At 35.8% G+C, this 25,228-nt stretch overlaps 1 protein-coding gene across 13 annotated transcripts in view; it reads left to right on the top strand.

The window, feature by feature from the left end:
* PTPRK (protein tyrosine phosphatase receptor type K) overlaps nucleotides 1–25,228 on the top strand; it is a 559,129-nt gene that overhangs the window by 446,568 nt on the left and 87,333 nt on the right. For all 13 annotated transcript variants that reach the window (XM_009451976.4, XM_063813453.1, XM_054686295.1 and 10 more), the window contains exons 12-13: nucleotides 7,031–7,304; nucleotides 10,018–10,054. In XM_009451976.4, the coding sequence (XP_009450251.2) occupies nucleotides 7,031–7,304; nucleotides 10,018–10,054 (311 nt within the window). The remainder of the gene's footprint in view (nucleotides 1–7,030; nucleotides 7,305–10,017; nucleotides 10,055–25,228) is intronic.

The raw sequence follows: 25,228 nt of genomic DNA, 5'->3' as shown, positions 1-25,228 counted from the left end.
AAGTTTCACCAACCACATTGTCCTTCTGTTACCCATTACTGCTTCCCTATGCTAATGTAGAACATGTGCGATGCAGTGCTGGCAAGTGTGGTTCTTTGACGAAATTAATTTTTGATTTTATAATCATTCTAAAAACTGAACATTGTTGCCTGACTTAAGTAGAACTTTGAATCTCCTTACCAACTTTTTGAGATCTATCCTTACAACTGTCATCACTTGACAATCATTACTGTATTCAAAATGAATATTGTCTACATTTAGAATCAATTCCCTAGAATACATAATTCCTTTTCTTTTCTTTCTAAAAGGTTTCTTCATAAACGAATTAAAACTCTAACCTGGGAAAATATAATTACAAATTCTAATGCATAGAACGTCCCATTTATTAAAAGATTGACCCAATATAGCTGTGTTTTCAAAGAATGAAGATAACAGCAGCATGTTGTAAAAACACAAAATAGTTTCTCTGTGGTGAGACTGTTTATCGTAAAGTTAATAAATGAATATATATTTTATTTCAGCATTTTCCAAATAGAAACTCTACCCATTTTGCGCTGCAGGAAGCTACCCATTCTAAGGTTACTTTGTTTTGTGGAGAACATCTAATTTGCATTTCATAACATAAAGCACCACCTATTTAGTTTGATAATTAAAATATAGTCATGAAATAAAGTCAAAACCACCATTTCTTCCACAGTTAAATTAGGAAAAGAAATTGTCTGATGTTCTAAGTTCACTGATAGCTTAACAGACAAATGTATGTTAGGGTTGCATGTCTTCCTTGGGTCATATAGCTTTAAAATCTGGGGCTATCCTCATCCACCTGCAGAATAGTCTGTTTCATTACATAAATTTAAAGATATCAAATAGTTCTAATTTTCCTAACCACTATCCTGACCTAGAGTTTACTTGAATTACAAATAAAACCATCTTGAAATTTAACTAGAGATGGAAATAATCTTTTTGCCCTCTTTTATGGGCATAAAGGTCATATGGTCCAATTAGATCAAATAGGTGTTACTTTAATTTTATGTTTATTCTCTAGAATCATAGTAGGTAGAATCGTTATAATTTTTCTAACCAAAAATAGGAGGAAGTATGCCCTTCTTGTTAAATCTTCTTTCTGGCCTCTAGAATACCATAGTCCCAGTCCACAGCTTGCTTATGACCTTGTGAGAAGCCCTGAGCCAGACCTGTCTTAGCTTAGCAACTCTGGAATTCCTGACCCACTGAAGCTGTGAGATAATGTTTGTTGCTTTGAGCTACAGAATTTCAGGGTAATATGTTATGCAGGAAGAGATTATACATGTACCCAAGTAGTATAAATCTTCTCTTTCTTCAGATTTCTGCCCAATGGATACTTTTATCACATAAGAATTTCTTGACCAACCCATATAAAATAGCACTCTGCATTCCCATCATTCCCTCTTTCCCTTAGCCTGCTTAATCTTTCTCTAGAGCACTTATCCCTTCTTAATATGTGTTGGTTTTCTGAATTTATTTTTTTATTTGTATCTCCCCACTAGAATGTAAACTTCATGAGAACAGAGACTTTTGCTACTATCTTCATTATTTTAACCTCAGTACTTAAAATAATTCATGATATGTAACAGATACTCAATAAATATTTGGTGAACAAATGAACTGGATCTAAAAATATAACAGCCACATTCTGTAGTAAGCTTATCATCTGCTAAAGAAAAGACATATACCTAAAAAACTATTTTTAACAGTATAATATCAAATCATATTTGTAATGTACCATGTTGGTGCATGTAATGTGCTACGGCCACATACTGATGTATCATATAAGCAATAAATATTAGACAGCAATGCTAGGTCTTTTGTTTTTTCCACCCTAGAGTTTTTGAGAATACCATTTATGGTTCTGATAAATGGATCTTTGGCATTATAATTGTCAGTGGGTTAGGAACTAGATTAAACATGCATCCATGTGATTATGACTTCTACCCCCATGTCATCCTTCAGTCATCCTCATCTTAAAAATTACTCCATTGCCTTTAGAAGACAGAGTACTGAGGAATGAAGATAGTTCAAGAAGCCTTCATGGCAGAAGTAGAAAAACTAGACAAGAAAGGCAGAAATTCTTGACTGTATGTTTAGTATATTTGGGTAACAATGGTCATACCAGCTTCGAATGGAAAATAAATATCAGGAGATAAAACAAGAATGGAGATATAAGGTAAGGAATGTGGTAATTTATCAACCCCAGCGTAAAAAGTACAGAGTTTGACTTTGAATTTGAATGTACTTCAAATTTTAATGTTGCTATTATCCTGGGCTAGTGATATGTAATACATGAGATATTAAACACTTTATTATAAAACAGGTTTTGTATTAGCTGATTTTGCCAACTATAAGCTAATGTAAATGTTCTGAGCACATTTAAGTTAGGCTAGGCTAAGCTATGCTGTTCAGTGGGTTAGATGTATTATATTCATTTCAATTTACAATATTTTCAACTTGTAATGGGTTTATTGGGACATAACCCCATCATAAGTTGAGAAACCTCCATATAATGTAGTAAAATATGTCATTTTAATTTTTAAAAAAATAAGGAAGTCACATTTTGTGTATTGAATGAAGATTAATGATACCAATATATTGATTTAACCTAATTACAGAAATATTTTTGAAGTTTATTAAAAGGAATGGGGAATATATTAACTATGGGTAGAGTGATTAAAAATATTATGATGACTTTGGAATAGTTTTAATTACTAAAGTACTGAGCTCACCTAATATTTAGATCTAGCTAGAGTTTAGTTCCATTAGGTAATTAGACAACCAGAAGAATGAAGAAGCACAATCCCATTTCATGTAATTAGTCAACTCACTTCTAATGCGATTTCTCATTTCTTATTTCATCTTTTAATTAATTTGTATTGATAAATAAGAAAATAACAAGGACAGAAACAGATTTAAAAATTGGAAATGTGGTTAGAGAACAGCCTTTCAGATTGAACAATGAAGGAAAAATAGTTTCTTTTAAACATGGACTATTGTGACTTTTTGTTATTTTTATAGCTGTTTTTCACTAAATGTAAATACTTCTTAAAGACTCACCATGATTACAATTGATTTCTGTGTGAGTTATAAAAACGCCTCTTCAATGGGCATGAAAAAAGGTAGAAATAGATGCACAAAGTGATGCATCCAGAAAGACACTGACTAAAGACTGAGCCCAACTAAGGAGAGTAAAATGCCACTAGAGGATTTTGAGGGATACTGGTACAAGGAAAGATACTTTTCATATTTTCAGTATCTTGAAAAGGTAGCATGCTGCGGAGGTCCAGAACAGAAAGACAGCAGTACAGCAGACAGGTGTATATCAAGATTTTAAACTGAAACGGGTATTTCTGGGTGATGTTATAGAAAAGTAGTATGATTTCAGTTTCGTTTGGGTGTAAAAGCAAAAGGGAGTATGAGAGATGACTTTAAAAGACTCTGAAGATCTACTTCTGGGTAGCTGTCCCAGTCACTTTAAATGCTTACCATGGACAGTCACAGGTTCCTAAGTGAACAGAGTTTAAAAGAAAGTATATATTTTAGTTTTGTTGTTGTTTTAAACTGTATCAAACTTGAGAGGGGCAGAAAGCATTCTAAAGATGCTAGAACACTAGAAGTTTCAGTAAATAAAAGTGAATATAAGGTCCGTGAAAGCCAGGTGTTTTTTTTTTAACCTCTCTATCCTCAGAGCCTGCATGATACCTGTTAAATATATAATTGTTGAATGAAAATGAGTTAATGGATACAATGTCACAGGAAGAAAGGTAAATGAGAAAATTCTTACTCTTCAAATAATGCTCAGGATTTTTCAGGTGAAAAATGTACTTTCATGGAGAAAGAAAAAGAGTATCTGGGATATGTCCTAAGCAAAAATATCAACAGAAAAGGCAAAAGCAATGTATTCATTTCATAAACACTTAAACGTCCATTATCCTATTTGAAACCACATATTCCAGTGTGGTTTCAAATAGGATAATGGGCGTTTAAGTAAGTATAATATGTGAAAATGTAATGGCTATTGGATCAGCTTTTGGAGTTAAACATACTTGGGGTTAAAAAATATCTAGAAACTGGGGTGAATGTTATATCATGAAGACATTTCTCCTGGTATGAGTGGTGGTAGAGTGGGAGGGTTATAGAGTGCGGTGACCAGGTTATCTCCAACTAGCTTTCCATCTAATGTTACTCATTGCACGAAGAATGTTTTAGAAAGTATGCTTGCAAGCCAGTTCTCAGAAGTCTTTTTGTATTTATGTGTCTTAGTCTGCTCAGGCTGCTATTACAAAATACTAGGTGGCTTAAACAAGAAATATTTCTCACAGTTCTGGAGACTGGGAAGTCCAAGATCCAGGTGCTCTCGGATTTGGTTCTTGGTGAGGGCCCCTCTTCTAAACCTAATTATTTTCCAAAGGCCCCCTCTCCAAATACTATCACTTTGAGAATTAGGGTTTTAACATGAATTTTGGGGGAGGGGGCACAAATATTCAGTTGGTAACACTGTAGTATAAAGTAGAGAATGAACAAAGTGAGGCTCCTAGTTTAAGTTTTAAGGGGAGCTCTATTCTTCTGCCTCAGTTTCAATAGTAAAAGAAATATAATACTTCATTTCTGTAATGACCATTCAAAGAATAAATGAATAATATTGGTAGAGAAACGATATATAAGATTAAAGTGCATGGCACTGTAATTTATATTTGTATATAAATTATGTGGAAATCATTTCCTTAATTCTTTATGAAACAAGCATGTTACTTGTATTTTAGAACTTATAAAATTGAAATAATTTATCTTTCATTTTAATTGAGAGTAGGGCCAAATCTGAAAGTTCAACCCAAGGCATTGATTTTTATTTTCTATGGGACCATACTTAAGGCTCTTTCCCAAAGAGCCTATTGCACCTTTTCTTCCTTTACTCTTCTCCACCACTGGCAATTTACTTTGCTCCTCATAGATCTGGATAGACAAGCTGTCTTGCATGAAGTATCCTTAATTTGTAATGTAGAATCTCTGTCAATGTAATAGAATTAGTTAAGATTGAATGTTCACTAGATTTTGTGTTTTTTTTCTAGAGGTATGGGATAATTAATGAAGAATCTATTTTTAAGGATTAGATTAATGATTAACAAGGATAGGTAATAATTATTATTCTTTAGGGCAAGAATATAAGGTTACATTTGTTTGGAGAGCATGTATGAGGGAGTTTATATGCATATGTGGATGTATCCACAGGACATGCAAATGTATAATATACAAATATGAATTATAAATTTAAAATAAAACATAGCATATGTCAGCTATGATCATTCTTGTCTTTCTCCAGGGCTATGCGTATGTATTTTCTATATCTTAAAATTGACAAATGCCTGCTCCATGGATGCCTCAGAGACCATGCATCTTGTCAGTAGCATTCTTAGAAGCTTAGCAACCAACTTGGCAGAGGTATAGGGAATGATGCAGCACATATAATTTGAAATAACATAGACTTCTGCCTTGCTTGCTCAAATCACAATTTCTAACATTAATACAAGTTCTGTTATCTTTTTAGAGGAAACAAGATGGATATGAACCTACTGATTTATTAGCAATATTTTAATGGAAAATGGGAGCTTAAATAATTAGGAAGAAAAGAAAATCTGTAATTTATCAATTAAATTATGATTTAACTCTTTCTTTTGATGTCCTTTTGTTTAATCTATGAAGATCTTTTATTTGTAGGTATAAGAGTTTATATTAAATTAGAATTTTATACCAGAGTCTAAGCTGTTTTAATTTTCATGGATGCATGTTCAGTGTATCTCTCTCTCTCCTCTCTCTCTCTGTCTCTCTTTCTCCCTCCCACTCTCCTCCCCACTCCCCTCTACCTACCCACCTCTTTCTTTTTCATGAAAGTCTTTTAAAGAATGTATTCTATTCCTCCTGGAGATCCATTGAATATCAATATGCAGCCCTGCATACAATTTATGTTCAACTTACCTAAGATACCACATATATTTTTCCAGAATTTTTAGGAATTTTAAAACATTTTAAAATATATTTATAATGTATAAAATATATTATAATAATAATGTCAACTTTCATGGTAATATTTTACCTGAAAAAATTTTAACGTAAAGAATTTTCTACTAAAAAAGAATATTGTTAATATACCAGCTTCAGAGTTGTTAAAAAATATTGTTAGATATCAGGGGGATCTTTATTTTAAATTTGCCTTGTTTTTGTTTTTGTTTTTTTCTCTCCTTTGTAAAGTAATTGCAATTATAGAAAAGTTTTAAGACTTAAAGATATCAGAAGGTTTAGGTTAGAGCTTTAATAGGCCAAATGCCATCTGTTTCTACAATTTGTAACATTTTATTATTAACAACTCCAGAAGAAGGAGGCGGTCTATTTCGGTTGTGAGGACAGATTTCTGTCCATCTGTGCCCGTATTGCCGCATGTCACTTGTATTTTAGATCTACATAGCTCTGAGCCAGTGTAGATGCCATGGCAAGGTCAAGAGGTGGAGAAGCCTGTCAGTACATTCTGTCTCTGAGGCTGTGACAACCACAAATGGGTGCTTCTAGCACCGCCCTGAGGCAGTCATTCTGTTAGACCTTGGAGCTGGACTTTCTGTAATATCATTTCAAGGGAAAATGTTAACTTTAAACATTTAAAAATATCAGACAAAGAACTGAATCTATGATGTGTCTTTGGTTAATGTCAGAATCCTTATTAGGGTGGCTCATTCCTCAACATTTAAAAATGTTGAAAGTCCTACGGTGATTGTTCTTCTTTTTTTATCAGTTTCTTTGTAACTACAGTGATGTTAGGGACAGCAGCATCTATATGGATTTTTCATTTTATTGCGAAATAGCTGAAAAGAGTGTACCAGGTTAAGACTAACTTTAAATACTTTGAAATGTGGTGTGTTAATAGTCAACCCCTTAAAAAAAAATCTTAGTATCTTAAATCTCTAAATATGTGTGTATATATATGTGTGTTCTTTTTTTCTTTTCCCCAAAGTGCTTATCAGATTGTTGTGGAAGAACTGCACCCACACCGAACCAAGAGAGAAGCCGGAGCCATGGAATGCTACCAGGTTCCTGTCACATACCAAAATGCCATGAGTGGGGGTGCACCGTATTACTTTGCTGCAGAACTCCCCCCGGGAAACCTACCTGAGCCTGCCCCATTCACTGTGGGTGACAATCGGACCTACCAAGGCTTTTGGAACCCTCCTTTGGCTCCGCGCAAAGGATACAACATCTATTTCCAGGCGATGAGCAGTGTGGAGAAGGTGAGCTTCCTCAAGGATTTGCTTTTTCCCAGCTTTGAAGAAAAGCTGAAGTCAAATTGTATGAATACTCAGTAGCATCTGTCAAGAAAAAAAAAAAAAAGAAAAAGAAAATTTGCGTGTAGGGGGTTCTGTTCTCAACAGTGTGCGCAGTTTTGGGGCTACAGTAGGGCTGAGGCCGCACGCCAGTTCCATTTCACAGGGTTCCTGTTTCCTAGTAACTGCTTCTACTCGAGCCTTCCTCAGGAAAGCCCACAATAGCAATTGAGAGTAGAATGATTTGAAAACGTGGGTGTGCTGCTGCTGGGACTCCACCCTCAGTAATGATCAGGCATTGTTCTGTCTTCCTTGCTCAGTGGTGGCACACTTCAAGAGATTAAATTTACTGCAGGATAAACAGAATGCGTGTTCCACAGCAGGCTAATAAAACCTTATAAACTTTTCAGGGTTTTCAAGCCAAATAGTAAATAACAAGTAACAATCCTCTGATTACAAAGTAATAGGGCGCCTGTGGTATATCTGACTGAACCTAAACAAAAGGCAGCCTGGCGATGACTGGCTGCTGAGCCATTACAGAAGGCTGCTCTCTGTTTCCCTGGTTGCCCCTCCTTTTCCCATTTTGGACACAGTTGTTTTTGAACACTGCTGCTGATCCCAAATGAATATTGAAGAGGAAAACACAACAGGACATTAGAAACGACCGGCAGTTCCGTATGTGAGAAAACAACCTGGCCTTTCATGCCTCATGCTGTTCTCTTTGGAAGATTTTCTTTCCTAAAACTTATTTTTATTTATTTATTTATTTATTGGCAGACAGAGATAGAGGGAAGACAAATGTTGAGGATAGAAATTTTCACAATTTAAAATCCAATAGAATGATGACATTTTAATAGACTTGAAGCCATATAGGAAATTGCTGGGTTTATGTAATTGAGTCCCTAAGGTGAGCACCTGGGAGTGATACATGATATACAATTACATCAGTCATATTATATCTTAGAAGAGTTTAATTGGAAGACATAACAATCCTTTTGCATTTCTGCAGGGGCCGTGAGAGCTTTGGGTATTGATTGGCTGCTTTTGAATCAAAGCTTTGTTGTTTGCTTGCCTATATGCTTGGCTTGTAGGTAGCAAAGAAAAAGGCCACAGCATCTTCTAAGATGTGCTCCAGAGTCAGAGGCTGCTCATGGTTGAAGATGCTCTTCTCGTTTACCTTTAAAGAACTGGGGTCTTTAGAGAGTAGTCCAATGTCCACTTTCTGCCTACATATCATTCCATACCACTGTTACAACTGGGCTACTATAAAAACAGAACACTATGGAAGTTATTAGTCCATTCTGGGTATAATATAGCATTGAGTAGGAAGCATAGTTTTGTGTGAGGGTTTTGATCTTTAGAGAGGTTCCAAATTAACTTTGGTTATTTGGTCTATTATACCAGAGGAGTGTTAATGAATGTCTGTTACTTATAAAGGATTTTCTCTGCATTCTTTAAAAGCTTTTTGATATGAATTTTCTCTTCCAATTGTTAATATATCTGCACTGTGGTTTAATCAAAGTACAGAATAGCAACAATATATTTCACAGTTATCTTGGCAAAGAGTTTTAAAGTTGATGTGACTTCTACAAGTAGAGATTGGTAATGCCATTAGAAAGTTAAACAGCAATTGCTTTTAAGAAATGAAAATCCTTTGGGGCCTTTATGGGAATGTGAAATAATCTCTTGCAGGTTACCATGAAGGTCTCAGGCCACAAGTAATAGAAGTGCAATATTTTATTTTTAATTACTAATTCCCCCCTCACTGCTTTATTTTAATTTAAAAATAAAAAAATAAAAAATGCTTAAGTGGAAATTATAAACTCTTATAAATTATCAACATATAGAACTACTCAAGATAGAGTTATAAATGCATCTTGCAAACAGATCGCCTCTGGTTTGTTCACTGGCTTTGATACCTTTTCTCACCTCTTATGTATTCAGGGATGTACGCTGACTCAATTAAGTCCTAGAGGAGGAAGAGTGGGGCCAAAAGTAGCTGGCAGGGACATGTATCTCCTACTGCCACCTGACAGCGTTAAAAATAATCATATTTTTTCTTGTCCTTTCCTACTGCTTCTACTTTGTATACCCGCTCTGTCTAGCAAGAGGAGGAAAATTATGTATGCTGAGAAACATTTAACTCCTAATAGCTAAATTAAAAGAAAGAAAGAACAGATAAATTACACCGTAACTATGATGTAATGTTTTGATGATCTTTCTAACTGCTATCATTTAGCTTTTTAGTCATGCTAGGATCCAAATGAAAGTATGTAATGTTCAGCTTTGGTCTGAGTCTACAGTTTTCAGATGAAGATTAAATTTATATTTGGACCTGATTTTTATTAGCTTTGCAAGTACATTATTCTGATAGTTTACGAAGCACTATACATGAAAATAGAATGTTATACTACTTGTCACAAACTAACCTGTTTCATTGCAAGGTAAAAACAAATATTTACATCTCTATAAAAACTAAAATATTTTTCAAAGTTCTTACTTTAGATTTTTAAGTATCCCTAGGGAGGCATATTTTTTAAAGTTTTCTTAATATTAAAATTCTGTTGTTTATAATCCCTTTTTATGACCCCAGATGGATCTTCATAATAATTATAGTTTATGAAACAGGAAACATTATCTGTACGTTGACTCTTTTTTTTTTTCATTTTTACTCTATCAGGAAACTAAAACCCAGTGTGTACGCATTGCTACAAAAGGTAAGAGGTTTGCTTTTTTTGCTTGTTTTAACTACTCTCACCCCCTTTCTAAAATGGAAGGACTTTGTTCCCTGCTTCAGGGCTAAAAATGACATTTCTGTTATAGTTAGTTCTGTGACTCATTTGGGTGTCTTTAACAACTAATGGGGTGCTACTTCCCATCCTCTAGTACTTGACTGAAGGAATCTTGTTATGATAACAGGAAAGATCTAGAAAACCTTAGAAGGGCTTATTTCTGCCATTTAGTGTCTGAAAGATCTTGTGCTGCTGATCAACCAATATCTTAGGAAAGGGTCAGCAATAGCAGATGAAAATAGCAAGTTGCTTGTTTATTTTATTTTTTTTTTTATTATACTTTAAGTTTTCGGGTACATGTGCACATTGTGCAGGTTAGTTACATATGTATACATGTGCCATGCTGGTGCGCTGCACCCACTAACTCGTCATCTAGCATTAGGTATATCTCCCAATGCTATCCCTCCCCCCTCCCCCCTCCCCACCACAGTCCCCAGAGTATGATATTCCCCTTCCTGTGTCCATGTGATCTCATTGTTCAATTCCCACCTATGAGTGAGAATATGCGGTGTTTCGTTTTTTGTTCTTGCGATAGTTTACTGAGAATGATGGTTTCCAATTTCATCCATGTCCCTACAAAGGATATGAACTCATCATTTTTTATGGCTGCATAGTATTCCATGGTGTATATGTGCCACATTTTCTTAATCCAGTCTATCATTGTTGGACATTTGGGTTGGTTCCAAGTCTTTGCTATTGTGAATAATGCCGCAATAAACATACGTGTGCATGTGTCTTTATAGCAGCATGATTTATAGTCCTTTGGGTATATACCAAGTAATGGGATGGCTGGGTCAAATGGTATTTCTAGTTCTAGATCCCTGAGGAATCGCCACACTGACTTCCACAATGGTTGAACTAGTTTACAGTCCCACCAACAGTGTAAAAGTGTTCCTATTTCTCCACATCCTCTCCAGCACCTGTTGTTTCCTGACTTTTTAATGATTGCCATTCTAACTGGGGTGAGATGATATCTCATAGTGGTTTTGATTTGCATTTCTCTGATGGCCAGTGATGATGAGCATTTTTTCATGTGTTTTTTGGCTGCATAAATGTCTTCTTTTGAGAAGTGCCTGTTCATGTCCTTCGCCCACTTTTTGATGGGGTTGTTTGTTTTTTTCTTGTAAATTTGTTTGAGTTCACTGTAGATTCTGGATATTAGCCCTTTGTCAGATGAGTAGGTTGCGAAAATTTTCTCCCATGTTGTAGGTTGCCTATTCACTCTGATGGTAGTTTCTTTTGCTGTGCAGAAGCTCTTTAGTTTAATTAGATCCCATTTGTCAATTTTGTCTTTTGTTGCCATTGCTTTTGGTGTTTTGGACATGAAGTCCTTGCCCACGCCTATGTCCTGAATGGTAATGCCTAGGTTTTCTTCTAGGGTTTTTCTGGTTTTAGGTCTAACGTTTAAATCTTTAATCCATCTTGAATTGATTTTTGTATAAGGTGTAAGGAAGGGATCCAGTTTCAGCTTTCTACATATGGCTAGCCAGTTTTCCCAGCACCATTTATTAAATAGGGAATCCTTTCCCCATTGCTTGTTTTTCTCAGGTTTGTCAAAGATCAGATAGTTGTAGGTAAGCGGCGTTATTTCTGAGGGCTCTGTTCTGTTCCATTGATCTATATTTCTGTTTTGGTACCAGTACCATGCTGTTTTGGTTACTGTAGCCTTGTAGTATAGTTTGAAGTCAGGTAGTGTGATGCCTCCAGCTTTGTTCTTTTGGCTTAGGATTGACTTGGCGATGCGGGCTCTCTTTTGGTTCCATATGAACTTTGAAGTAGTTTTTTCCAATTCTGTGAAGAAAGTCATCAGGCAGGAGAAGGAAATAAAGGGTATTCAATTAGGAAAAGAGGAAGTCAAATTGTCCCTGTTTGCAGACGACATGATTGTTTATCTAGAAAACCCCATCGTCTCAGCCCAAAATCTCCTTAAGCTGATAAGCAACTTCAGCAAAGTCTCAGGATACAAAATCAATGTACAAAAATCACAAGCATTCTTATACACCAACAACAGACAAACAGAGAGCCAAATCATGAGTGAACTCCCATTCACAATTGCTTCAAAGAGAATAAAATACCTAGGAATCCAACTTACAAGGGATGTGAAGCACCTCTTCAAGGAGAACTACAAACCACTGCTCAATGAAATAAAAGAGGATACAAACAAATGGAAGAACATTCCTTGCTCATGGGTAGGAAGAATCAATATCGTGAAAATGGCCATACTGCCCAAGGTAATTTATAGATTCAGTGCCATCCCCATCAAGCTACCAATGACTTTCTTCACAGAATTGGAAGTTGCTTGTTTAAAAACCTCTATTACTTTCCATTGTAGACAATCAAACATAAAAAGAACCAAGCTAATTCATGTTTACATAAGATTATAGGGATAGAGATTAGTCCATATCTTCATCAGTAGTGCAGTTAGCTTGAAGATCATTTACTTTTTTTAAAACTTATTCTGAGAAATCAGATCTGAGATAGCTAGCTCATAGCCAGGGCAATTCCTGCTGACCTGGCATATTATGGCTTAGCTGCCTAGTTTCTTTGACAAGAGAAAACATTTGCATCTTTGAATGAGTATTTAGAGTTCCAAGTGGGGGAAAGTCTCCTACATTCTCTGTGTTTTTAATTCTTCATTTAAGAGTTACTTGATTGTGCCAACAAAGGAGAAATTGCTACTTGGTGTATTCTAGCAAGAGAAACATGAAAAAGCTGTCTGCATGCAGACGTGGGCCTCCTCAAAGGGTTGGTTCTTTGGGTGGTTTGCTGCCGGAATTAGCAGACCCACATTTGTGTCCAGTAGTTGGTTCATTTGGGGTAAAAATGAATGGCCATATTCTGTTTGTACTGGCATCTTTCCTTTCATCAGTTTTCTCCATCTAATCATCAGTCTGCTCAATCAGCATTTGTGCTTTACTCCTGATTTGTAAGGCAATAAAGAAAGACTTTCTCCTTGACACTTGTGAATAATAAAGAAGCTTTATGGAAGAGAAAAAAATATACTTTTTCAATTCACTTATGAAGATTCCTTTTGATAGTTTTTATTTAAAAAAGCAATTCTTAAAGAGAAAATATACACAGATACATATGATGTGTAAGGTTTTTATTTTAAAAATTTAGCTTACTGATCAGGAACGAGAGTTGAAATTTTTAAAAGATAATAGAAGAAAGCATTTAGGTCTATATCACCTGTGTTTTTCCAGATTAAAAGTAGAACCAAAATTGTAAAAGGGTCCCACATTGACCTCTGAAGTTCTTTAGACATGTCATGCTATGTTTCTGTAACTGAGAAATGGTAGCTATATATTATCCTAACATAACTTTTTTATTCAGTTATTTCATTATTTGCTCTTGCCTGAGATGTTTGTGTCCTTTTATCTCTCTCTCGATACAAATTTAAAAAATGACAAATATCACATGATATTTAAACTATAGGAGGATTGAGATCCTGGAAACAGTCTTACCATGTGGCATAGAATAATTGACAGAAACTTTGAAGTGGTAAAAAATAGTCCATTATTTGTCTAATAATCTAGCTCTGCTACACTTCTGGATCTCAGGAATGCAGTGTGGTGTGGTATAGTGAGTAAGAGAAAGGACTCTGGCCTTACACTCTCTGAGTTCAAATATTGACTGTGTCCCTTAGGAATTTTTTAGTATTGAGAAACTTATGTAAACCCTCATTCCAAAAATTAAATAATAGAGTACCTACACCTTCTTATTGTTGTGAGGATTAAAATAACATATATAGGCCAGACACGGTGGCTCCTGGCACTTTGCAACGCCAAAGTGAGAGGATAGCTTGAGGCCAAGAGTTTGATATCAGCTTGGGCAAAATAGCAAGACCCTGTTTCTACTGAAAATTAAAAAAAAAAAAAAAAAAAAATGTTAGCCAGGCTTGATGGAGCTCACCTGTGGTCCCAGGTACTTGGGAGGCTGAAGCGAGAGCATCGCTTAAGCCCAGAAGTTCCAGTTTACGTTAAGCTATGATCGTGCCACTGTACTCCAACCTGGGTGACAGAGTGAGACCCTGTCTCTAAAATAATAAAATAAAATATATATGAAGTGCATAAATAGTGCTTAACATATTATAAACAGTACATGTGTTAACTATCTTATCATTATACTAATAATTTTGTACTTAAGAGGGACATAACTTATGTTAGACAGTTATGAATGAAATATGTATAAAAACAAAACTAAATTTTCGTGATCGAGATTGCTAGGACAGGGGAGAAACTAAGGGTTTTTTGTTTGCTTGTTTTTTAATGTTTCTGCCCTGGTCTAATATATTTTCTTCTCTGAACATTTAGCATTTTTTCCACATTTGAAAAGCTAACCCTGTTTCTACAAAAGCTAAAAAAAATTAGCCAGGCGTGGTGACTTGTGCCTGTAGCTCCAGCTACTTGGAAGATGGGAAGATTGCTTCAGCCTAGGAATTTGAGGCTGCAGTGAGCTATGATTGTACCACTGCACTCCAGCCTGGGTGACAGAGTGAGACTATGTCTCAAAAGGAAAAAAAAAAGAAAAGAAAAGAAATGAAAAAGAAAAACTACCACATTTGTTAAAGTAACATCAACTTATTGCCTGACTACATTTTAAACTAACATGCAAGTATGGTCAGCTTTGGTGTGAAATTTTTCAATATGAAAATAAAAATTTTTCTGACAGGGCATTTTGAAGAAACATTTAATAGTCAAAATGGCATAATCATATGACTGGGAAGAGGCATGAAGGAACCTTCTGGTGAAGGAGTGGTTCAGTATTTCACAGGTGCATGTGTAGGTAAAAATCTGTCGAACTGTACATTTAAAATGTGTGCACTTTACTCTTATAAATTTGTGTGTGGATATGTAGGTAGATAGGTAAAGTATTTCCCAATATAAAAAATGAATTATACATTAAAAATTGCCTGACCAGAGTTAGAAACAGCACTGAGAATATTATAGAGGAGTCTCTGGAGTTTGAAAGGCTCCCCTTGCTGGCTTCAGTGAAGGTTTCCTTCTATCAGACGAGGTGCATTTTCAGTACATAAGCCACTTTCAGTGAGAAGGACAACCCTGCCCAGGAATCCCTGGGCTGAATGAAAAGGGTCTAGAAAGGACCTTTCTTAGTCCTGGATGACTCCTATGGGCAAGTCCTGTGTTTCAGCTGCCCTACAGTCAGACCCTCCCCTGCCCCCCCACCCCCACCCCCTTTCCAGTGTCAGTTGTGAGTACTGAAGAGCTAGAACCTTGCTTTCCTAATATCCTTTGTATTTAGATCAATTTTGCTGAAAAGAACTTAGTTCTCTGGAAAATCTGGTGTCCCTCCATAAGACATTCCAGTTTGCAGCGTGTCCTTTTACCACACAAATTTTCTGTTCAGGCCATATGGAACAGTCTGTTGCTTTTTTTCTCATTTTTTTGAAAACTTAAAACATTCCAAATGTAGTCTGGGACAAAGTACCTTGAACAAAGTGTGTGTTTCTCTCACTCACTCTCTCTTTCTCTGGAAATTATTTTCACATCCCCTTTATTTTAGAAAAAGTTGTATTTTGTATGGAGAAGCCAGAGTTCATTGTTACATGTTAGTATCATATTTATAATAGAAAATAAAACATTTTACTAAAACAAAAAAAAATTATTTAGCCAAGTTTGAAGCTCTGATTTAATAGTCTTATACATCACTATATGCCAGGGACAAATACAGAGTGAGAGTCATATTAGATACAATAAATATTTGTTGAGTTGGTAATTGAATTTGAACAAAACGTAAGGTAGATGCTTCCGCTTTCACGTTTAATCAAACAAGTTACAGTACTGTCTGCAATTATGAAAAGTATCAGAGCAATATGTGAGTTAAGACAAATTTATTAAATAACTAGAGTTGTTTTTATTTCTTTAACTGTGCATTTATATTGTGATATATATTTCATATTCTAATATAGAATACTTTTGCCAAAGCTAAGACTTTATTTTAGTAACAAAGCAGTCAGTTAAAAATATAATCTATAAACTAATGTGAATTAAATTAAATTTAATCCTAGTCTGTGTCTATATCAGTTTTATTCAAATGAGTTTTCTTCAGCTGAATTCTGTGATAGGAAGACAGTTTAGCTCAAATTGTCTTTTCATTGTAATCACTGCTATTCTTATGACCATATTCTATAGCTTCTTTGCTTTCCTGGTACTCACATTTCAATGTGAAGGACCTATTCAAGTGAATTAATCAGAATGAATGAGTTGATATATTAGAGCACAGAGTCCAAAGAGAATCTAGCTATTATTACCTCTTATAATAAGTCTTAAATTCGGGATGCAGGACATTATGATGAGAGATTAAAATTCTATCAAGTGTCATAAGGATGGACATAACTAAGTAGCATAAGAATGTACCATGTTTTGCTAATGAGAAACTCTGACTTCATTGGTGGATGTCTTTAAATTTTACAGTCAAAGTAGAAATAATAGCTCTGAATATTTTTATAGTTCTCAAGCATAAGATCAGAACTAGAAATTAAAAAGGAATAACACATACAATTTTCAACATTCATCTTTTCCCAGCATTTTGAATTATTCTTAAAGTTGGCAACAGTTCACCCATTACTACTGTATATCTGGAATACCCTGTGTCTAACTTATTTCATCTTAATTCGCTTCACATTGGACCCCGGAACCTCTCTCTCTGCTCTCATTGCTAGTATAAGTAGACTCTTCTCCACCATGTTCCTAGAGAAATAGCCAAGTCACCGAAAGAGAAAAGATATGAGTTGAGGACCTTCGAGGGTGCATGATCACTGTTTTCATCCCAACCCCAAGTTAGATGGAAGTTAAATATTTCTTTGCTTTAAAAGTAACAAACTATTATTGTTTGCATATGGAGTATTACTAGTCTAATAATTTTTGACAGAATGATAACTGGGATGCTAGGATATAGAGAGAAATGGAAAAAAATGGAACGGACCTGAAGATGATTCAAGCATCTTGCTTTTATGGAAATTCAACTGTTTTATGAGAAGATTTCTGACCTATTACCCTCTCTTTCCTGAGGAGCCTGTTGCAGGTACCTTACATTTATGTCCACGTCTACAGGAGAGAAGTGATGACATTCATTCATAAACTCATCAAACTGTCAGTGTTAACTGTGGAAAGGATAGAGTTTCTAACCTAATTTGTAATGCTGTAATCACATACTTAGAAGAGACTGGAAAAACATAAATTGGTACAACCTAAGGGAACTAACTTATAATCCATTTCAGCAAAAAATTCACAAAGGTAGGTGGTTATATCATCAATATTCAAAAATCAATAGCGTAGCAGCAACAAAACAGTATTTTAAGATGATGTCATTTATAATGTATCTTTAAAAATTAGTGTAGGAATATATCTGGTGAAAGATAGATTACACCTCTACACTGAACACTACAAAATCTTATTGAGAGAAATTAAACAATACCTAAATTAATGGGAGGGCACACCATGTTCATGGATTAGAAGATTCAATATTGGTAAAATGTCAGTGCTCCTACATTAATGTGTAGATTTAAAGCAATCAAAATCCCAATTCTGTTAAAAAAAAATAACAATCTGATTCTAAAGACAAAATGGAAATGCAAAAGAATAAGAATATGCAAGGCTACTCTTAAAATACAGTTCCTGGATGTTATCAAGGCCAATATAAAGTTAGAGTAATTAAGACAGTGTGGTAATAGCACAAGAATAAAAATTATGACCAGTGAAAGAGAAACTCCAGTAATAGATGCACACACACACGTTCACCATTTTTTATGACAAAGGTAAAACTGTAGGGAAGAGGGGAAAAGGTACCCTTTTCAATAAATGACAGTTTTTCCATATCTATATGGAAGACATTATATCTTGACCCCTAACTCACACTATATAAAAAAATACAGCTACATATAAGAGTTATAACAATATAGTTTTTAGAAGAATATAGAACATATTTTATGATGTTACAATAGTCAAAGATTGACTCCACCATCCTCCACCAGAAAAAAAAATTTAAACAATTTTTTAAAAAAAATAGGCAAGGATTTCTTAGACAGGAGATAGAAATATGCTAAACAAAAAGGAATAAATGATAAATTCTACTTAAGACCTCTTTCCTGTCAAAAGATGCCATTATGAGAGTAAAATAGAATTTACAGAGGAGAAAAGATACTTGTAATAAATATATCTGAAATAGGGCATATCAAAAACATATTTAAAAACTATTAAAACTAGTGAGGCGACAAGAGACAATCCACTAGAAAATGGAGAAAACACTTGAGCACTTAAGAGAAAAGGAAATACAAAATGATCAATTAACCTATGAAATGGTGCTCAACAGGAGAATACAAATTGAAACCACAGTGTGATTCCACTACACCTATACCAAAATTAGTAAAATGAAAAAGTGTAGAAAATACCAAGTCTTAAGAAGGATGTAAAATAACTGGAAATCTCCTACCATCCTGCTGGTGGGGGTATAAATTTGCACAACCACTTTGGAAAACTGTCTAGCAACATGGACTGAAAGTAAACCCATGTCCCAACAATTCCATTCCTGGGATACTCACCAAAGAAATATGTATGTTAATACACCCAAAAACATGTAGTACAAAATTTATAGCAGCACTATTTATAAAAGCAACAAACTGGAAATAACCCAGCAACAACCAGTAGTAGATTGGATAAGTAAGTTGGGCATATTCACATAATGCCATGCTCTAAAGCAAAGAATGCAAACTATGACTACACAAAATAATATACATAAGTATAACCAACATTATTTGAGTAAAAGCCAGACAACAAAGAATATACACTTTATTGTTTAATTTGTAAAAAAGAGATAAAATAACTAATAAAAGTTAAAAGGTATGCAGTACCTATATAGATGTATTATGATTTAGATATTATATTATCTAGATATGTATCTGTCTCAGGGGTTCCCGAGACTACCCTCAGATTCGGTGATTCACAAGGAGGACTCAGTCATCCTGTGAGTTGTCCTGTTCTCATGGCTACGACTTATTACAGTGAAAGGATACAATGCAGAATAAGGACAGGGAGAAGTCACATGGACAGAGTTCAGAGGAAGCCAGGTGCAAGCTTCCAAGAGCCTCTTCCTATGGAATCACACAGGACATGCTTAATTTCTCCAGGATGGAATTGGGACAGCACATGTGAAATGCTGTCTATCAAGAAAGCTTATTAGAGACTCAGTTCCTAAGGTTTTTAGTGGGAACTGGTCACATGGACCCCTTCTTGCTATCATCTGCCAAGATTCCCTTCTCCCAGAAGGAAACTAGACTTTCAGCATAAAGCACATTATTTGTACAATTTAGGCACAATGAACCACTCTTCTCAGGGAATGATGGGAACCCTCCCAAATCCGAGTTCCCGGACATCAGTCCAAGGTCAACTTTGCAAGCAGCCCTTTCCAAGAATTTCAGTCTTAGTCCTGCTACGTTAACTCTTTTCTGTACAATATCTATATCAAGTGTCTCAAGGGCTAGTTAAAAGAATATTTGAAGAAATTAGAGAAAATTCCAAAAATTATACATACAATTAAGGAAGTAGAAAATTGGATGTATGAAAAATAATTAGAAAATTAATCATTATTGACACTAAGAGAGAAATCCGAGGGATAATTTAAGGACTTCCTTTAGATAATGAGTTATGACATAAGATAAAGTCACCCATAGCCTGTATCTCCCCCAAATCCTTCCCTAAGTAGAGAATATGGGCCTACTTTATTTGAAACACTTCTAAAAAGTATTTCTTGAAAACACTCTTTAGAACCTTCTAAGAAATGACAGCTCATTTAGTCATTTGCCATTCAGATTGTATACCAGCTTATATAATACCTTGATTCATTAATTATTTGCTGAACAATCCTAAAAATTATGTTTATCCATTACCCATTCATACTTTTACTATCTTTCTACACCCAATATGTATGCAGTTCAGGTTTTCAAACTCTTACTTGAGTAAAAAGGGAGAACAGGTATTTAAAAGCATATTTCTAGCCAGGCGCCGTGGCTCACACCTGTAATCCCAGCACTTTGGGAGGCCGAGGCAGGTGTATCACAAGGTCAGGACTTCGAGACCAGCCTGGCCAACATAGTGAAACCCCATCTCTACTAAAAATACAAAAAATTAGCTGGGTGTGGTGGCGGGCACCTGTAATCCCAGCTACTTGGGAGGCTGAGACAGGAGAAGAGCTTGAACCCGGGAGGCGGAGGTTGCAGTGGGCCAAGATCACGCCACTGCACTCCAGCCCGGGAGATAGTGAGAGACTCCATCTCAAAAAAAAAAAAGAAAAGCATATTTCAGGTATGTTCAGGTATGGATAAAGAAAACAACAGAAAGATTAAGGAATAAAAATACATGATGGCGTGAAGTCTTTGAATTGTGGTGGTAAGTAGATATAGCATTGAACAGAAGTTTAAGTAAGTATAGAAATCTGACCTTAGGCCCCTTAAAAACCTGATCTTAGGCCCCTCTCATTGACTATTTCTTAACCATTAGCTATGTGCTGAATAAAAGCTGGGAAACCAGAGAAATTAAAGAGGAAAGAGGGAGGGGAAAACAAAGTGGAAGCTTCACAGAGGCATCCACAGGTCATTCCAAAACCATAGTATTATGCTCACTATTAGCAACAATCTAAATGAAGAAAAGGAGAAGAAAGGAAAAGAAAGGCCACATTGCCGGGGCTTACACAAGTCTAATTCCAAGATTTAAAAAAAAAAAAAAAAAAGAAAAAGAAAAAAAAGGGCTTATGTTCTGAATAATGGACACTTCTGGTAAGGGAGCCAGAAAAAATTTAAAGACACTTTAAGCATGGCCAGACATGGTGGCTCATGCCTGTAATCCTAGTGCTTTGGGAAGCCAAGGCAAGAGATCCCTTCAAGCCAGGAGTTTGAGATCAACCTGTGCAACACAGTGAGACCCAATCTCTACAAAATAACTTTTAAAATTACCTGGGCATGGTGGCACACACCTATAGTCACAATTACTTGGGAGGCTGAAGCAGGGTGATCATTTGAGCCCAGGAGTTCGAGGCAGCAGTAAGCCATGATCACTCCACTGCGCTGCAGCTTGGGCAACAGAGCAAGACCCTGTCTGTAAAACAAAACAAAACAAAACAAAACAAAAAACAATAAGCAATGGAGGAAATGTTTAGGCAATAATCATGGCAAATACAAAGACGTTAAGAAAATGAAGAGGAGATAGAAAAAAATGTATAAATGAAAAAGGACACTGTTAAGGAATTTAGTAACCCCAAATTCATGAATGGTTATACTCCAATAGAAAAAATACATCCAACTCTACACCATTACTTAGGTCTTAAGCACATTTAAATTATAAATATGAAAACAAGTATCACAGGGCCAGTTCATTTATATACATTGGTTGTAGATCATTTTCAGGTTAAACTACCCCTTTTTAATTTTTGCTATTATTTTAGTATGTTTTTCTTATTCTTTGAGTCCTTTAGAAAGTGTTTTGAGGGCTGTTTACTGGAAAAAGTGAATTCAAATTGCTGTTTGTCAAAATAAACTTTGTAACTTTTCAGTTTTCTAAAGATAATGATCAAATTTGACTTTTTAATGAAATAGTTTCTTAAAATTGAAAGTGCCAAAAAACTCTCAAATATATGGAAAGAGAAAGATGGATGTGATAGGATTTTTTTAACTCTCTTATGTTTAAAGTTATTTATTTCTTTATTAAATCAAACAACTCAGGGGTTTAATTTGGATAGAAATAAAAGTCATACAGTCACCACCACAGCCTTTTAGAAACATGGAATCCTAGGATCAGGGAAGTTAAGGGTCTATTTAAAGTGTCATTTCATATCCTCATGACCTGTGGCAAAGCAGGATTATAAGCTGGTCCTCCTGACCCCTAGTCCATGGTTCATTCTTCTCTGTGCTAAGTGTTCTCCATGGTCAAGGCTCTCTGAGGGTAGGGATATGAAATTAAACATGAATGAATCTGTCTTCAAGGAGTTTGTATTCTTTTAAGTAATATGTGAAACTTAAGTAAAGTATGATACAAATGTGCTATGTTCAAAGGAAAAAAGACAAAGTGGCTGGAAAAGTGTAGGGAGCAATGCTTGTGTCCCACTGCAAATAGCATTAGCCTTGGATTCAGACTAGATTCTAGATTCAAATCCCCCCTCTGCTATTTATTGGCTATTAGGATTTGAACAAGTCATCTGAACTCTCTGTGCTGATGTTTTCTTATTGTATATAAAATGGAATTGGAGTTGAAAATTATTAATTTTCAGAACTAACAAAAGCAGAAATAATAGATGTGAAATTTCTAGTAAAGTACATGTGAGACATTTTTAATACATATAATTCATTGCTATTATTACTATTACTCATAATTGCTTATGGTGGAGAAACTAAGAGAAGAATTTTATGGAGGAAGTAACATTAAATCTTACTTTCCAAGATGGACATTATTTTGACAGTTGGAAATGAAAGGGAAGATGATCCAATTAGAAGTAATTAGGTAGAACAAAAGCTATAGGACTGGAAAACATGCTTTACATCTAAAGAATAAAAGTTTTCTGTCTCATTCATATCAATGCAGGGAAATAAAAGCTGGAAAGTTTATGTTCGTATTGGACAGCACCTTGAATTCAAACTGCATTGTAAAGGCAACAGCAAATCACTGAAAGTTTTTGAAGTGAAAGCAAGTTAATCCCAGCTATATGTAACATTTTGGGTTAAAAAAAATCTCGATAGCATATATGTTAGATTGATGCAGTTAAATAGTAGAGGTGAAGAAACAAGCTGAAAGCCTGGTGTAGCTCTTTTTTCTCAGCCTTTTCTCTTTTCTTCCCTTTTTTCCTTAACAATTCATCTCACAACCATTGGGGTGGGGCAGAGCATGGTAGGACCCACACCAGTGAGAGACGAAAGCAGCAGCAGTGGTCCCACAGACCTTGTCAGAGCCTGAGTCGGATGGAGGAGGCAGTCTCACAGAGTATCAGCCGCGTGTGGCATTTCAGAAGTCAGTTAGATTCAGAAGCTTGTCTTCATGGGGACGGTGGGTGGCACAACCCCATGTGGGAAGTCAGAGCTTGAGCAGGGAGGAGAGTGTCCACATGTGGAGGTGAACTGTTGGGGTTTCGGAGCCCAACTAGGGTGAGTAGAACATCAACACAGTAGGCAATCCACCTTGGGAAATCAGAGCCCAAGTGTGGTGAAAAGGGGACTTGTCAGGGACGCATAGCATGGTGTGAGGTATCAGAATCCAAACAAGATGAAGAGCTTGGGGGCGGGGAGTCAGACTCTGAGGGAGGTTAAGAGGGTGTCCACGCAAGAGGGTGGCCCATGCAGCATGTCAGAGCCTTATCAGTCTAGGTGTGTGAACTTCCAGGCAGAGGTTGGTCATGTGCCGGTTGCCTGAGTCTGCATGAGTGAGGAGCACAGCCACACAGGGAAGGAGGTGACAGCAGAGATGGCAGAGATTACGTGTGTGGCAGGGTGTGGGGGTGCGGGGAGAAAGTTAAAGAAAAAACACAGGTGAAACTGTGTGTATAGGGGTGTGTGTGTGTGTGTGTGTGTGTGTGTGTGTGTGTGTGTTCCATACACATAGTCCACTGAGACAGCCTGGGAGCAACAATATACTGATGGAAAATATGCCTAATATCCAGATGTTGGTGTCTAAATACCATTATCCAATAAAAGTACCTGGGGCTCTTTGGATAAATGGCTCATTCCAGGGCTGGAACAAGGAAAGTACAACATGAAACTAGATTATTATTATTATTTGCCAGAAAGCGCTAAAAAAATAATGAGGGCATAGCAAGAGGACACAATTGCCAACCTCAAGGGGGCCCCTCATTGGCTGAACTAGAGGCCTATTACTTGAGAATCAAAATAAAGATGGTGATTGATTATAACACTGAATAAAATAGGAAAGCACAAGTCCTTACTGATATAAATAGAGAAAGATGGATGAGAAACCAGGTATTTACATAGTTTCAAAGTAGCTCCCAAAAACTTAATAATTATAAAAGGGTACAGATTAACCTCACATTGGAAGAGCCTAGCAGATACTTTGACCAAATGATGAAGGTGAACAGTATCCATGTTGGGAAAGACATTATGGTTTCCCACTAGGATGCAAGAAAAGCACAGCATCACTTTTGTGATATTCCAACCAAAGATGTATATCCTTAATCTAAACATTTAAAAAATCAGACAAATCCAAATTGAGGATATTCTACAACATAACTGAGCTATAATTTTCAAAAATGTAAGGCCTTGAAAGTGAAGGGAAGGCTGGACTGCGCAGGCTGAAGGGGACCAAAGAGATATAGCAACTAAATATAATACATGATTCTGATTAGATCATTTAGATACAAAGAACATCATTAGGACAATTGCGAATTTTGAATGGGATCTGAAGTTTAGACAGTAGTTAATTTTCTTAAGTTTGAACGTCATTTTGTGATCTATAGGAAAATGTCCTTGTTTATGGGAAATACTAAAGTATTCTGGATAATGGAGGCATCAGGGCAGTCACTTACTCTTCATGCTTAGTAAAGTGAAAACAAGGGAGTAGTGTATTTGCAAATTTTCTGTAACTTTGTGTGTTTTTCCAACATATAAGTGAATTTTAAAGCTGTTATACTAAAATATGGGGAGCAGATGAGTGATTACATTAAAGAATAAGAAATAAGGATATGGAGGATATGATGGTGGAGTACAAGTTAACATGTCTTGGTGTGTATCTGCTGTGAACAAGGAAGCTGAAGACTTAAATACGATGCTGAACTTCTGTCCTGAGCCAACCACACTAGGAAGATGTGATGTCAGTCACAGAGACAGAAAACACTAGAAACAAAGGCTGAGATTAAAAAAAAAAAAGATTTATTCCATTTTGGAAAAGCCAAGTGTAGGGTACCAAAAAATAGGTAACATAAATGTAATTGGAAAAACTAGAAATAAAAGTGTGGAGAATGTCTGGAACTAGAGAACTTAGAACTTGGGAGTGGTAAAAACATATGAACAAGATAATATAGAAAGACGAGGAGAGCTCCTTGCAGGATACCCATCTTGAGACAGTAGGAGGAAGAAAGTGAGGTAGGAGA

Source organism: Pan troglodytes, chromosome 5 (assembly GCF_028858775.2).
Source record: "Pan troglodytes isolate AG18354 chromosome 5, NHGRI_mPanTro3-v2.0_pri, whole genome shotgun sequence".
NCBI lineage: Eukaryota > Metazoa > Chordata > Mammalia > Primates > Hominidae > Pan > Pan troglodytes.
Note: the sequence above shows the minus strand (reverse complement) of the source record. Positions and strands in the feature narration are given on the sequence as shown.